General features: G+C 38.0%; 1 protein-coding gene across 1 annotated transcript; it reads right to left on the bottom strand.

Annotated features, from left to right (window-relative positions):
• Window positions 1–548: 548 nt before the first annotated feature.
• On the bottom strand, window positions 549–16759 carry ttc33 (tetratricopeptide repeat domain 33). Its single transcript, XM_067573982.1, has 5 exons — window positions 16658–16759; window positions 16024–16251; window positions 10182–10263; window positions 6569–6700; window positions 549–3185 (listed from the first exon to the last, which is right to left on the bottom strand). The coding sequence occupies exons 2-5, from the start codon at window positions 16248–16250 to the stop codon at window positions 2811–2813; spliced, it is 816 nt and encodes a 271-aa protein (XP_067430083.1). The 5' UTR covers window position 16251; window positions 16658–16759; the 3' UTR covers window positions 549–2810.
• Between the last annotated feature and the right edge of the window lie 183 nt (window positions 16760–16942).

Genomic DNA, 16942 nt, shown 5'->3' with positions numbered 1-16942 from the left:
ATGTAATCGTGCTTTATTGTATTTGTGTATTTAATTTAGGTCAATTTATAGAAAGTTGTTCTCTGTGTCTTTGCCATTTACCATATAGACTTATTTTTAAAACAGCTTTCTGTATGAGTTCTGTCTTGCACGATTATGTTTCAGTTTGCTTTATAGCAGCTGTCTGCACCTCTGACAAGAATGTTGTGACATTTAAAAAAATATGTAGTTTTGATGTCATATTATTTCAACAGCTTGGTATGCACCTTGCAGACAAATTTATGTTCCTGTTATATCCATATTCAACTTCACAGAGAAGCTGCATTATCTTGGGACTTCGATGCCCTTTTATAGAAACTTAATTCCATATTCTATATTTATGCTGCCCTACAAAGCTGAGGAGCACCAGCTACTTGAGCAGTCAAGATAAGACATTTTATCTTCTTTCCCATTAACATGAATGTTGTCTTTTGGCCTTTAGAACACACAGAAACCTTTGTGCTGCAGTTTCCCTTCGCAACAGTAACTTTGCTGTGCATAGTGATATAACAATGAATTATACAAAAATCTGTAACCACAATTAATACCTTTATTTTCACTGTAGGCAAATGTTGTCACCTTTGTTCCAAGCACATACATTACAGACATTAAAGCAGACAACATTTAATCTAAATGAGAAGGTACATACTGCGTCATCAAATCCAGCATCCCCTGTGAAATCACTACATCTTATTTTTCTAATAAAGGGCAGGAAATAAAGTTTAATATTCATTCATAATTATCATCCAAAACTGTAGACCATTAGTAATCATTGTTATTACTCAAACAAAACAGAATGTTTCCCGCACTATAAATTAAACTTAATCAAGATCTTACAGTAAAGTTTTTGCTTTGACTGATGTGGTCATTATGAGGTATTACTGGGGAATTTCTTAAGAAATCACAACTCTCTGCAATAACTGAAGCCAGTGGAAAGGAAACACAGAGCAATCTGCAGATTGTGGTTTACTGTCCTCTGCATACTTCATGTTCTTTGTTACTGCAATTAAATAATGTGGTTTGTCTCTGTAGCACCCGCTCAAAGTTGTACGAAACACATTTTTTTCCAGATACATTTAGAAAATACACGTTCACTTATACAGAATTTCAGTGTGCTGTAGCTCTTGATTACGAAACTAAGAGTGATTTATTTATTTAATTTAGTCATTTCTGCTCCAATATTGTTCTGCGTGTTAATACATTCTAGATTCATTCAAGTCATAGTTTTAAATAGATTATTACTCTAAAGACACAACAAATATCATCTGTCTAAATTGGCTGGAAGCTGCAGCACACATGTATCTACTTTAATATGAATGTGTATTAGTGTTGGTTTGAAGCGTCGTATTTAGTTCCAATATTTCCTCTAATTTTACAAATTTGATGCAATTTGATCACAATGACTTTTCATTTAAATGCTTTCATCGTTAAGCAATTTGTGACTTTTCTCTAAGTGCTATGTAAATACATTTATACTGACTCAGTTTCTTAGGATTATGACGGTAACACATTGGGGTTTTGGGAGGCTCATCCTTGAAACACCTCAGTAAAGAAATATTCCACAACTCACCCTCTGGACATAAAAAGTCCCCTAAGAAAGAAAAGTGCTGGAAACACAGAGACCTATCACACATTTTTATTCACAGTTTATTCACTTGCTTTGATTTTCCCAGGATTTTCTGGCTAACACGGGGAACTACTGTTTTACATCAGCGTGGATTGCTTTCCAATACTTTAATCATGTTTTCACATATTTGCTATTTTCCTTTTCTTTGTTTTTCTTTATTTGAAGTTTTATTGGATAAACTGTGTTCAAATTTTCAAGTGACTCCAATTGAAAACGCTGCCAATTTCAACCAAGCACTGTGTAAAATGTTTTTATTATTATTTATTTCTCAACCTATGGGGTCTATCAAGTGGGAGGAATGCCGGAAAGCAGATTGTAATGTGACCACAGAGAACACTAACAATTAAAGTGTTATTGTGTCAGTGGAAAACACTTGTCCACATGAAACACAACTACAACTAGATGTCAAAGTTTATAGCTTCACATTAGTATCCTAATGTTGCTTTGTTAAATGTGATTCCAAAGCTATTGAATGTGACTTAATGATCCAGAACAGATTTTAAGATATCTTTAATCTTTGGGCATGTTAAGTTAAAGGGATAATTAGTGTTTTTTGAAGTTGGGTTGTATGAGGTACTTATCCATAGTCAGTGTATTACCTGCAGTAGATTTGGATCAGCACGCTCCCAGTTTGGAGAGGCAGTCAAGAGTACTGGCACGGGAGCTAAGCAATGTACTGCTGTGGATGGGGCCAGCAGTAAAACGTATTTTAGCCACCAAAATAAAGGCTCACCAATATCAGTTTAAGTGTACGCTATATTTAGAATATTTTCACCGCTTTACCGTGCCGTCAGACGGCCCTTTCCTTTGACGCTACATCTTCTCAACCGTAGAATTTCCATATTCCTACACATGCCAGAGACTGTATTACACCACAGCAGCACTCTTTTTTATTTACAGCGTAATACAGCGCACAGCAAGCATACCTAGATAAGTACCTCCTACAACCCCACTTCAAAAAATGCGAACTATCCCTTTAATGCATGCATAGGGTTTTGCATGTTCTGTAAATTAACATTATATGGATAGAAACGTAAAACATGAATACAACTAAAATGTTCTTTTAATCTGTTGCACTTCATTAGGATTTGTCAATTCTCATGTTGGCTTCATCTGATTGTGACCAAAAAATAGAACCAGGACAATAAATTCAACTGAGACCAGTTCAAAGTCCTCTCGCTTTGACCAACTGCTCACTTGATGGTGTCCCTGTGTCCTCTGATCCTTCTTCCCCGGTGAGTACATTTTTTATATTTCCCTCAGCGTCCATGACCACAGCGGTCCTCTTCAGCTCCTCATACCGTGTCTCTCGCTCGGCAATCGCAACGCAGGCGGCCAGCACCTCATCAGACTCAAAGTCATAGTCCTGCTCAAGCTCCGGGGCATTAAGGATCTGTTTTTTGGTCTCCTCCTCATTGCGAATCTTCTCCTTGTTTGCCAAATACTGCTTTTGCAACCTCGATGCCCACACCAGGTCTTCCTGCCACAGGGTGCGCTCTGATGGACACAGGTGGATTGCCACCTGGAAGGACCGCACAGCCTGCAGGGACAGTTCAGACAGCAGTTTAGGATTAAGATGTAAAGTAACACCAAAATGTAAAGATATGAAAAAGAATCAGAAGACAAAACATCAAGTTTGGTTGTCCTGAACTGTTTTTTTTTTTTGAAAGTGAAAAAAAGGAGCACTTACTCAAGCTGTCATTGTTTACGATCTCAAACAAATTGAGACCCAAATTCTTTCAAGCCTATTTGTGGTTCACTGTAATTCTCACAGATGAATGGTGTACCGCTTCTATCAGTGCAGCGAACGGATGGGTGGATGCATCATAAGCATGTCCATAAACAAGCACCATACGGTCATGCTGTATGTAGGCGGATTTATAGCGTCATTAAGAAGACATCAATATCTCTTAGCTGACTGTGCATTTGTAGGCTGATGTGGAAATTATTGTTCCATCGAACTGAACTACAAACGGCCTCCAATAAGTTACAGGACCTGATGTCAATCTGAAGCTGTGACGATTTGTCACTTGTGAAATGGTGAAGCCTTACACGCTTCTTTCGGTGACAGATGAGCTCATAAATCAATGCTGACAGATAACCGAAACCTGTCAAACATATTCAAAAGTGGAGTGGTTAAAAACTAGTTATGTGATACAAGGTCCATGTTAATATGGTAAAGAAGCAAAGTAAAAGTGAAAATGAGTTCACAATTGTCTCGTTAGTGAAGACAAAATAGGCAAATGTAACTCAATGAACACTGGATTTGAAAGTCCTCTTCCACTCAAAAATGTGTTTTGCTTATTGTTACTTCAGTTGAATGCTTGAGCTTCACTGGGCAGAATGCACAGCACACAGTATGGTGCAGAGTGTGTTTTCACAATCATCTGCTGAAGAGGAAACTTTCTCTGGACTCACCTTAAATCTGAGTTTAAAGTATGTGAAGCATTCGATTCGTCCAGTATTCAACTTACACAAGTGCAATGTGGAAATTTGAAACCTCCAGTGCACATACACTGAGAATGAACTGTAGGAGGTAGGAGAAGTAGGAGGCATCTTGCATACAGCAGTTAAATGTTTGAAATGAAACATATTTGCGTATTCATAGATCATAGATCTGAATTTTTAATGAGGTAGACAGAGTAGATGTCATTTTAAGGATTTTAACGAGGTTTTTTGTGGAAAAAACATATCAGACATAAATTATTATTCAAAGCAGAGCATTTTTTTATATTTCTTAAATTATGTCTACAGGGGATCTTTAAGTTAATTTAAAGGAGCACTCCACCAGTTTTACAGATAAGGGATAAGTTAGTTTACTAGTCAAGATGAGTACAATTCAAGCTTGTAAAAACAGCCGTATGTCTTCTGAGGCTGTTAAGGAGCATTGTTAGTTGTTAGAAGTGAAAGATTCTGTGTTTTTGGAGCATAACATATACTAGGTATAAAGAATCAGCTTCATTTTGACCGTTCTTTTTTTAATCTACCTCTCACAAGCCTTGCAACTTTATGAAGTGCAACACTACATTGCTGGAGCACTGCTACACATGCTACGTATAGATGAGACGACTCATCTCTGCTGAGTTCACATTCTCATGAGAAAACGGCAGCTTTCCAGAAAGTGCACCTGTTGTTAGTAATACAGAAATGCATACCTGTTGTGAAACCTGTGGCCAACATGTGGTTAAGGTGTCACTGATGCATCAAAACAAAAACACACTCCGGTGTTGAACGCTTTCGTCTCCTCTTTATTCTAAACAAGAATAGCTTTAACAAAATGGGGACTTGTTAATACACAGCAAAAAAAAAGATTATTTTAAGTAAGTAATTTGACATATATTCTGTTTAAGGGAATTTCTTTATGAAAGTAAAAATAAATATAGTTGGTAGTTAAAAAAAATAGTTGTAGATCTGTTTCTAGTCTTCTTTTCCATCCATTAACCTCTTAATGGGAATCAAGCAAACAGTTTAGAACTCAGCAGTAAACGTTTCCGACCTGTAAAAACCTGCACTGTGAGCTTCAACTGAAAAAGTCAGCTGAAAAGATGTACCGTAATAGATTTTTGACAAATGGAACTGTCTGCGCCCAAAACAACATATCAAGTTTCATCTTGAACAGACTTGAGTCCGAACAAAAGTATCCTTCAACAGGCTAATGGCAGATTAACGACTTCTCTTGGAAAACTGTGGCCTAAAGAACTTTATAATAATAATAATAATAATAATAATGATAATGAGAAGATTAATGGTGATAGCGCTGCCCTGCTGTGATGCTGTCAATGGCAGTTTCTAACATTTTCAAAACATTACAAGAAAAGAAAAACAAAAATCGAATTCAGAAGCTATCTATTTTATTTGGGTACTTTCCACATTTTACTGGAGTGAGACAAGACAGGAGTGGAGATTAAAGAAGAGAAGGAAAATAACTGAAGAGAGGAGAAAATGGGGAATTGCTCACATTTGCAAAATCAGGCACTACTCGAACATGTTGATGCATACAAAGCCCTAAAACTCGACTGTACATGCCTCGCTATAAATAGATCTTTTTTTCTCTTCCTTCCCAATAGCTTCATTATACAAGGAGGTGTGTCTATATTTGACATAGTTTTAGTTGAGGTAACTGTCAACACTTCCCATTGTTGTTTTTTGGTGCCGTAGGACAGGTCTCTCGCTCTAGGACATGTAGGAGCTGCACACAGTGCCATTAGCTGAGGGGTTTCTGAGTTCAGCCCTGTTTGCTTGGCTCTAAATGGGTCAACGGTGTAACTGTGATCTGCGGGTTTCGTACACCCCACAGGTCCTGGCATGTTCTGGGGCAATTTAAGCAATCGTCCAGGCCCGAGGCACCTGGGCGTGCTTTGAAAGAGGCACAGAGGGAGTTTGCAAAAAGTAGCGAACAGAAAAAAAACTGACAGATCTCAACGGCTCGTCAAAACCCGAACTGATTTATGGACACCTACGAAAACAAGTGTATCCAATTGCAAAATCAAACATTCAAGTGAAAATATGAACATTCCAGATTATTAGTCACTCACTGAGTAAGAAGCTATGAGTCGTTATGCAACTGAGTGAATGTTGGTAACAGTCTTTACATTTAGTATCACCCATGAGCCAGCTTGAAGTTCGAGTTTGTTAGCACAGGCAAAATGGCGCCTTTTTGACTACAACCAAGCAACGCATTTGATTTTAATCACCACAGCGAGCACCGCCGCAGCCACTGCAATTCACCGTCATCTGTAATTAATAAACAATGTTCTATGATGTTTTTTTTTTCCCCCTCTGATCATGTCTCTTCCCACTGTGACTCACAAATTCCTCCATCTAGCACTCGAGTTTGTTTACAGTGCTGCATTCAAGAGCGTTTACGAGCAGACCGTATTCTAATTACTTTGAATTTGGAGTCTATTTGCCATTCATACTCACCAGGTCCACCTCTCCCAGGTTGAGCTGGGCGCGGCCCAGAGTCTGCCAGCCCTCCCACCAAAGAGGACGGAACTTCACTGCCATCTCTGCCGCTTTCACAGCTGGGAACACTTCCTGCAGAATGGTCAACACCTGTGGAGACACAAGACACGGTTAAAAACTAAATGTGTTTATAGCGAGCATGGAGTCATCTTCAGTGATTCCTAATATGAACAAAGTATTTGCAAAATAAAGAACATTATTACATAAGGGTGATGTAATGTACCTATAATGGAAGAATAGCATTTAATCCTTTATATTTTATCTGCCAAGGCAAAACAACTGACAGAGGTGAGATATCTACTCATTTCAGATGTTACATATAAAAGAAAAACAAACAATATTTGTCAGTATTTTTCAGTTCTTATCAATTCTATGTGATATGTAGCGCTGAACAATTAGTTGATAAATCAATAAGTCAATCAACAGAAAAAAAAGGAATATCTTTGGGTTCTGCACAGAAGCCATTACACCTTGTACTTTGGGGAATTTGGAGGGAATTTTTCACTGTTTAAACATGAATCTACAGATTCATCCTGAAAATGAAAATAACTCTGCCACAGTGATTTGACTCATTCATGCTAAGGGCATATTGTAGGGCAGCACAACAACACAGTCATATTCGGAAGATTATTTTCTGTAAATTACTTCATTGTTCATTTATGTACGCACACATTTAACAGCATTGCGCTCATTAACCTCTTCAACCCTGCCAGATCTGGCAGAGTCTGATGAATCATCTTCTATTCAGACACTAAGCAGATAAATGCTGCAGTTTTATAGGGATATGGTTTAAATTTGCTGTCATGTAAGAAACCAGCTGTCGAGGAGCTGATATCATTGTATATGAATTTTCATATCAGTGAAATAATTTGCATCAAAAAAGTTATTCAAGAGTTATTCATGACTTTTATCGTTTAGAAGTTTTTATCGTCCAGTACGGTGTTATTTTCAGCTTGACGTTGCAGCTGTGACAGACGTCCCTAAAATGTCTTGTATCGCTCCAATGTTTGTTAGAAAAATCTCACGTTTATACAAATGCAGGTTTGTGTAAATCAAGTCTACTTTGCTCTCTGCTGGGATTGAAGTGTGACATCAGAGGTTAGGAATCTAGTTAATCACATATTCTTGTAAGACACAGCTTCTGGAAGCTGCGTCTCGGCCAACTTCCAGCGGCTCCGGAGGCTAAGTAAACAAACAGTAATAGCCGGATTTCACTTCTTTTTCTCATTTTTCACTAGAAATATAAACTACTAAAATACATCCGTACACGTTCGAGCCAAAATCCAATCTGAAAAATGTGAGTGGACAATGCGAATAACCCATGGAACAACTTTATCTGAAGTCAGTTTGATGTGGAAGTAGAAGTAATCTTACAAACGAAGTGTCCAGAGCATGCTGAAAGGCTTTAGACTTGACATTCTTTGACTTGACGCAACATTTTTACATACATTCACCTTGAGTTTTGGAACTTTGGCCGTGTTTAACATAGACATCCAACATCATAATGGTGTATAAATGACAGAAAATCACAAAAAGCATATGTCTCCTTTAAACGTTCAGTGTCTTCATCAATAACACTTAAACATGAAAAAAAGGATACAAAAATAGCACCAATGCTTAATAAATTGAATTCACATGGGCACACTGCAACCAAACCCTGTCCAGCATCATGGTAGACGCTTTATTATTGCCTTAATACCTGTGTTTGATACACAGGCATGTCCAATGATAACCCACTAACACCCATAAATGTCTGTAAAACTATTAACATGCACAGAGCACTTTGGTTCATACTGAAGGGAGACATCACAATGAAAAATGGCGAGAAAAGTTTATTGGAAGAGCCCAATTAACCTCAAAGCCCCAATTAACATTTGCAAGAGCACAACTGACCTCACGACTTTGTCACTTTGGGAAAATCTACAGCAGTTTTAACGACCACAAAGGGTCATTTCTCACAATCAGTGAGATTCCCGTTAGGTTGAAATAACTCATAAAGCCAGGAAGACGTGGTGACAATGTTACAAATAGAGCTAGTTTCCTCCAGAGCTCACTACAGTCTGCTGTGACAGACAGACGGGGGGCTGGATGTATCGGGCACAAGCTGATTGAGTTAAATACGAGGAAGGAAGTTTCAAGTTTCAAGTTTATTTCATTTATATGGCACTTTAAAAAGCAAACAGGTTTAACTGCTTCACAAACACAGACATATGTGTACGCATACAAGCATAAAGACATATGTGCGTAACAGATGTTGTGGAAATAAAGCAAGGAAACCCAAGGAATCAGATAGAAATAAAAACAGGTTAAAGACAATTAAAAGCTAGAGAATAAAAGTGGATCTTACGGTCCCTCTTAAAAGCATCAACAGACTCAGTCAGTCTAATGGCCTCCGGCAGGCTAATCCAGAGCCAAGGAGCTGCTACGGAAAAATCCTTATCCATCACCTTTTTTTTCCACAAAAGTGATGAGGGGAAGTAAACGGCGAGCATCAGTGTAACCACCTTCGTCATCTGGCCCAGTAATGGGATTCTGATGAGGCTCGTTCTATTTCCAGACTCATAAATGTAAATATCGACATTGATAACGGACACTAATAGGTTAGATGTGCTATACATGCGTAGTCACACACATTGAAACTGACTCTAAGTAAAAACAGAAGTCTGTGCTTATCTCATGCTTCAACTCAACATGGCATTGTAAAGCTTTCTGTGGTGGTGTTTTCCAGGCCTGGTCCTCTAATGATTTCCTTCTCAGATATCCTATAATGGATACTATTATATTAGGCATACAATACGGCATGTGATGTGAATGGTTAGGGCTATAAGAAGAGATTTTATTGTGTTAGTTAAAGTAATAAGAGATAATGTTGAAGGGCTGTGTCCACCTCCTGTGGCTTCTCCACTTTTCCCAAATTCAGAATATGGGAACAATTTTATCAAAGATGCTTACAGTATTTAAGAAGATCAGGAGAGTTGAAATGAGGGCAGAGTTAAAAACATTAAAAAAAGACACAAAAACACAAACCTAGAGGAAGAGGAAGTGAAAGGAACAAGAGAGAGGAACAGGAAAACAGAGAAAACAAGCTGACGAGTTTCAGCTGTGTCACTGCCATGCTGATATCACTTATCTGACTTAAAAGCATACCAAAGTGACAGCTGAAAGAGGGCCCGTGATGGCTGATAAATAATCACATACACACACTGGACACAAGCAGGAATGAATAGATAGCATGCTGGTGGTCAGTCGCATTTCCAAACCTAAAGACAGGAATGGAATGCCTGCACTGTTATTTTGAAGCTGCAAAACAAGTCGCTGCACGTGACTGATTACTGTATGTTGGCTATAATTTCCTCGGTATATCTCGAACCCCCCCCCCGCTCCGTTAGATATATCGTCCAACTCAAATGCAAAACAACAACCGCAAACTCTGAAAGTAGCCGTTGGATTACATCACATTTTAGACACACTTTGTACTGTACCATGAAATAGCAGAAACATAGCGGTTAGATGCAATTTTGACCACATCACCACAAGTCTGGCTGCTTAAAGAGCGAGAGCTCTAATATACCTGAGACTTCATCTCATACAGTAACGGGTTGTCTGGTGTCAGCTGAATGGCCTCGTCCCACTTCTTGATGGCCTCCCAGTGCCTAAAAAAAACACACATCCAAAAATAAGGTCTTCAGAAGTTAAGGTAAATGTTATTCTTAAAAGACAGGCCTGATGCATTGTGTTTAAATGCACTGACATTATCATTGTGGTTCTGTTTTTACTCATCAAACCAATTTAAATTGTTCTATTTTTGACGTTTTATACAGGCTTTTGTATAGTTTTCACACATTCATTTTATTGCTGGAAGCAAACAGCAATGTTGTAACTATATTGTTTACCTTACAGTATGCAGTGTAAGTACAAACATTGACCATATGTATTTTATTGTAAAATGAACCCCAGGAAGAGTAGTTTTTGTTAAAGGTGCAATATATGACATTCAGACCCACTCAATGTCAGTAAACAACTATTTACTATGTAAAGATATAGTGGAGTAATGGCGACCTGAGCAGAGAATGAAGTCACACTCCCTCTGTGTGTGTTGTTATCCGAGCTTCTCTGTTCTTTGTTTTGGAAGCCCGTCTGGCCACGTGGCATGTTAGTGCTTAAATAAGTAAACAATGTGTGCATTTGTTTTGTTCTGTGTTGCTGGTGCTCTATTGCAACATCTACTGAGGCTGAATGTTGTATATTGCACCTTTAACGCAGCAACATCTGAATTAAATATGCATCAATGTTTGTCGATTACGATATCAAAGTTACCCAAAGCTCAACTATTGACACCCAACACAGATATGTTACACAACATCTGGTTAAACATGGCTTTGTATTGATGCTAGCTGAGGTTCAATTCCGACTGATACAGAAAGAGTCACATAAAGCTGTGAAACTAGACACTCAGTTTCATTGTCTCCGTTCCGAGATTTGATAAATGTTATGTAACCTAACATAGGGCCACATGTTTGTTCAGTGGAGATCACAAAGCCATTTTCATTTCACTTGTTGCTTGTTAGAGAGGTCACTTGTGTTCTTACATAGATTTTCTGAAAAGTGGAGACAAATAGAATTTTATTAAAATTAGTTTCTTAACTTTGTTAATTTTAGTTACTGCTTATTTTCACTCAAATACAAAGCTAAACATGATTGATCTTTGTTCTGCTAATAGAAAAAGGAAAAATGGCTCCCAGCACAAAGAACAGTTTCGTATTCTTATCTTAAAACTGTGTTTTTCAGAGGTTTGCTCGTACGAGTGTACATGTTCCAAGTTGGATTCAAGAAACTCTCTTAACTGCCCAAACTTGTCATAAATTGCTTGTTTCAGCCTGATGAATGCTACCTGTTCATTGGGAGGTATGTGTTCGTGAGATTTGATCATTAGTATAATCCGCGCCCTAAAATTGTTATGTAAGGCAACCTGTTCTGCAGTTTCATTCACAAAAATGTTCCCAGAGAGTAAAAACCATAAACTGTAAAAAAACAATGGATGTAGCTGCATTGATGTCACCCGATGGTTTGTGGCTTCCTGTTCTGAAGCCTTGAGTTTGCATTTTGACAGTGGCAATCTTGGATTTTTGGAGCCAGAAGTGACCATATTTGGATGAGAGGGTGGAACTGACCCTAACACTAGCAGCTGGCTTCTAGCTTGGTTAGCACTGTCCATTTACGGTCTATGGTTAGCTGAGATAATGCTAATGCTAATTTTCAGTTAGCATTGTTGCTGCGCCAATATATGCCAATGAAAAATCCTAAAATCTAAAAAACCTCTCCATAAATTAGCAAACCATGATGACGATGATGGTGATAATATCATTATATCATATGGTGAACAGGATATTACATTGTTTGTTTTAGTTACATAATTTATAAGTTGACTTTGGTATCAAATTTAAACTCCTAATTCAATCAGATTAAGACTATATAATTCTAAATCAAACAAGTGTTTCTCCTTATGTGAAGAAAGGCGGAGACTATCTATTCATGATTGTACGACAAGTCTGGACCACTCATAAATTTAGTTCATACCTGAGAGAAAAATCTAAGTTCAAGAATGTTAATGAATGCAACAAATTTTCTTAAAAAGAAGTACATGCTTCCTAAGAATGAGTCTGTTCGTAGGAGTGTTTCTTGCTTGAGGCCTAATGTGCTCCATGAGCTTCTCAAAGCTATATAGCTGCAAACGTACACCTCAATACCTGTCTAGTTGCACAAGGGCAGCAACAGGTTGAACAAACAAAGACAGGTCCAGCAAGGTGAATAGATCAGTTACAAAATCTTCCCGGCAAAGCCTGTAACCTCTTATCTGAACAAATGAGGCACAGAGATTAGCTACTGGCTCCTTTTCAGGCATACACAGAGAAAATAAACAGAATTTGCATACATTCGAGCAGAAGCCACACTAATCGTCACTGCAGCTTCACTCCAAGCAGCTGTCACCCCTGTAGTCTACTGATTTGTTTTGCATATATTTGTCTATGAGAGTTGACAATTGTTTAGATTTTTGACAAGAAGATATTTATTTTTTCAACAAACTGAATGGACACATGAATATGTTCCTGCTCACTCTAAAAACCGTCTCCTCGTTAAGTCAATGTTGACTCAAGAATCATTTCAATTGCCCGATCAGACAAAGGCTTGGAAAGATTATGAGGTGAAATCCCAGGTTTAGCAAACATATCTGTCATGTCCACATCTTTTTTTTTTTTTTTTTTTTATAGTTTTATGGAGACGGATATCCTGAAAAATCCCAAAGCAATTAAAACCATTAAAATGGATCAGTTATTAAAATCGTTTTGGATTACAGCCAGAAGCAGGATCGAGCCTGAGCAAACATACAGTATGCCGCTGCTATTCAACAGTTAGGGGAGTGAGGAAATGGAACTAAGGCAGTGTGGACATTTTACCAACAAGTGAGGCAAAGGACACTGCAATATCATGTGAGGAATATTAAGCAATATGTACCACATCACATGAAGCCTGAGAGCTAAAAATGACTCCTTACAATTCTATACATCAGTCAAAGAAAGGACAGAGACGTACAGAGAGACTGTTGGAAAAATCGTTAGAAAACACGCGATCTTGTAATGAAAAAGAGTGTTGAAACAGCTCAGTTTTAGTCTGAAAAAACTGACTCAGCACAGATGCTGAAAGCCTGACAAATTGGCAAACTATGAGTATTTAGATGATGAAACATGTCACTGCTTCCCAAAACTACCTCTTCCCAAGAACAACTTGCAATTAAAGATGTAAAATAAGACATAATTCTACAGCTGTGTAGCCATGTGTATGTGTCACCTTAGTGTTTCTAAGGAACTGAACTAAATGGATATTTTGGAGAAATTTCCAAAGAAAATGCCATTGCTCTATCACTTTGGAAGGTTGCCAAGCTGATAGAGAGGAAAAGAATTGTTGATAACCTTTGGTTCAACCTACTCAAAATGCTAACTGTATCAAACAAATGCCTGTTTTGCCAAAATGTTTGCGAGGACAATAAGTAGGAGCCCAGAATAAACCTACATTTACAAATGAATATGCAACCTATAAATTAAGCATCTTATATGTTTGTTCTATTTGTATATTCAACCATTCATTTATCAGTCTGTCAATGGGTATTTTCTATTCCATATACAATGAATAAAAGTGTCACCCAGTCCATTCATGCATATACAACAACAGGGCAGTCTGTCATCCTTAAGATTCTACTCTGTATGGCAGTAATAGCTGTGTTACTTAATTACAGAAAATATTTTGGTGTGCTAGTGTGTGAAGATTCATGTGTCTGTAAAGAGTTTATAGAACTCTTCTGCACTGTTAAAGAGGTAAAATCTCAAGTGAGGTAAAAAAAAAAATTACACTGCCAACTTCTGCTAAATACTAAATGTGGTTCGTAAGATTTAGGTAATTGTGGCAGTACAGGAAATTGTACCTAACTGTGAATTGTGACACTTGTAAATTTACATAAGACATTATTTGCTGACAATAAAAAAAGAAGTAGAAAAACAAAACCTATCAGAGCACTATGTGGCTCAAGAGGAGATTCAAGTCATAAACGGGTACTAGAGGAGCTCCTCAATTACATCAGGAGCATCCAAGCCTCGGTAATGACAGACTGACATCAGAGGTAGATGTTGTTAGGGGAGAAAAAAAAAAGCTCCTGGCTGACATGCCTGACCAGACACCAAACCTCTGAACAGCCATTATGTAGCAGCAAGACATCATTTCCCCGGCAAAATCCACTTCCTCCTCACAAATACAATTATGAACAGTCAATAAGGGCAACAATATTACATCCCCTGAACGAGGGGGTTTTCACAAAGTGATTGTGATTTGGCTAAAAAGGTCAAGTGCAATGGAAGAAATATCAGGTAACAGATACTGAATGAGGCCTTTATGGTTTCCTGACATCTGTGTCTACTTAAAAAAAATAAAAAAACAATAATGTCATACATTCGCCATGCAATGATTTTTGCAATAAAACCAGCTTTACCCACAAAAATGACTTTTTCTTGACAGGTCTCATCCTGACAGGAAGAACACTCTTTGCCTTTTAAAATGCAAATCTGTACAAGAGCATGTTAGTACGTGTGCCAAATCTTACACTTCCACAGAGAAGCCACTAAATCAATAAATAGAAAACCACAAGCTCTGATTGATCTAAGTTGATTGTGCATTTGAAATGCATTATTTCTTGATTGTTCATCTTGATCAGTAAGTCAGTAGTGAGCTATAAGCTGTGTTGAATGGGTCTGTGTGCTCTGTACAATGGTGCCCTCTTCTGGTGAATGTCTAATAGCACATGTCTCTGAGTATTGGCAAAGTTGTGTTCCTTTAATCTATTCTGTAGATAACATAAATCTAAATCTGGAATTAAGAAGGAGAGGAGAGTAAAGTGTTGTTAACTTCATTCTTTACTTTCTCTCTCACAGCAAATTTCATTATTGCTTGTGTTTAGATGTTGAAATCTTTCTCTAGACTGTCTCTGTCTCTGGACTATTTTGATAATCAATTAACCGTGTCATTTCTACAGCAAAGATGCCAAAATTTCATTGGTTCCAGCTTCTCCAATACGACCAACTGATGCTTTTGTATGTCATATATGGTAATAAAGGGAATATTTTGGGATTTTGGATTTTTGGTCTAATAAAACAACACTCTTGAATATGTCATATAACTTTGGGGAATTGTGAAGGACATATTTTTCACTTTTTTCTGACATTTTATAGACCAAATGATTGATACAGAAAATTACTCAACAATGAAAGTAATTGTTACTTGCATCCATACTGGACAATGTGTCAGTAGTCCATATGAAAAACCCAGCAGCACACAAACAGACAGGACACCCTCAGTATCATAGAGTAAAGTAAGATTTAAGTTGTAAGCCTACTTGCTGGAAGAACATCTTTTAAAGAGCACAAGTATAAAGCCTGTTTGTTCAGTAATGGCAGTCAGAGTCAACCAATAGCTGAGCCAATATTAGTCCAGGATATATCAGTACAGCAAGCATGTTACAAAGACAAAACAAGCAAAGTGAAGACATCCCACTGTGGCTGTGGAAAGTTTTTAAAAACATTTTATGTACAAATCAATTAAGAAAATAATCTGCAAATTAATAAATGATCAAAATCATCATTAGTTGCAGCCTAACACACACACACACACACACACACACACACACACACACACACACACACACACACACACACACACACACACACACAGAACCAAGGGTGTAATGTAGAATTACTGTGTACAAGCTGTTTAACAATGTGATGTGTTGACATGTCTCTGTGTGTTATTTTCCAAGCTGTCACTACCATGATATGCACACACAAAGGACTGCCTTTCACACCTTCCCTCACCTGCCTTGCTCAGCCAACAGTGCACCCTCATCCTTCAGCCTCGTGCTCTTGGCTGCACAGTCCTCCAGCAGGACCTCCCGCCGGCGTTTGATGGCGTGCAGCCAGTCCACTTCCTCGTCCTGACTTCCTCCATCATCTGGAGCTTTCTCCGCCTCAGCCTCAAACTGCTGCACCGCTGACTTTGACACTTTCTCGCCAACTTTCCTCTTCCAACCAAATGAGGCCATCCTGTAGAGAAAAAGAAGGGAGGTGGATGATGTGGACGGTTACAGACTGCATGCTGTATGAGCCCCCTCTCACTAGAAACGTAATATATAACAATATATTAAATGTCAGAAAACTGGTTCAAGCAGAATGTTACTATCACATATTCAGATACCCATCGGTATAGACGGCTAAGTTTGAACACAGCTGCTATAGTTAGGTGTATCTTTCCTTTAAGTACAGAAACTATAACTAGCTAGTTAGTAAACAAAACAACCTTGTCACAACAACGCTAGCTAACGTTAGCTAGGGTAGCTAACACTTTCGATAAAATCCAAAATAAAACTGCATTTAATCTGACTTTGGCAATAATGTTTTGCACTGTTATTTTAAGGTAGCGAAACACGCTCAGATGACAAGATATACGCACAGACTTCAGTAGCTGTCCGTATGCGAAACTAGGCAAGCTAACAGAAGCTAACGGTTAGCCATTTTTGGTGACCCTTCGGTGTGTAAACCGGAAGCAGTAGAGATGTTTACATTATCTCTTAAAGAAACACGAACCGCATCTTAAAAGTTGAGAACATGGCCTCTAAAATCACCCCAGAGTATTATATATATAAAATTAAAAAAAATAAGTTTTTTGGGGGGTTATTTTTGGAAATGTCGTAACTAAAATGTACGTCATCACCTTGATGCTTACACCAATGCTAAT

Source organism: Thunnus thynnus, chromosome 19 (assembly GCF_963924715.1).
Source record: "Thunnus thynnus chromosome 19, fThuThy2.1, whole genome shotgun sequence".
NCBI lineage: Eukaryota > Metazoa > Chordata > Actinopteri > Scombriformes > Scombridae > Thunnus > Thunnus thynnus.
The sequence above is the reverse complement of the archived record's forward strand: the minus strand, read 5'-3'. Positions and strand labels throughout refer to the sequence as shown.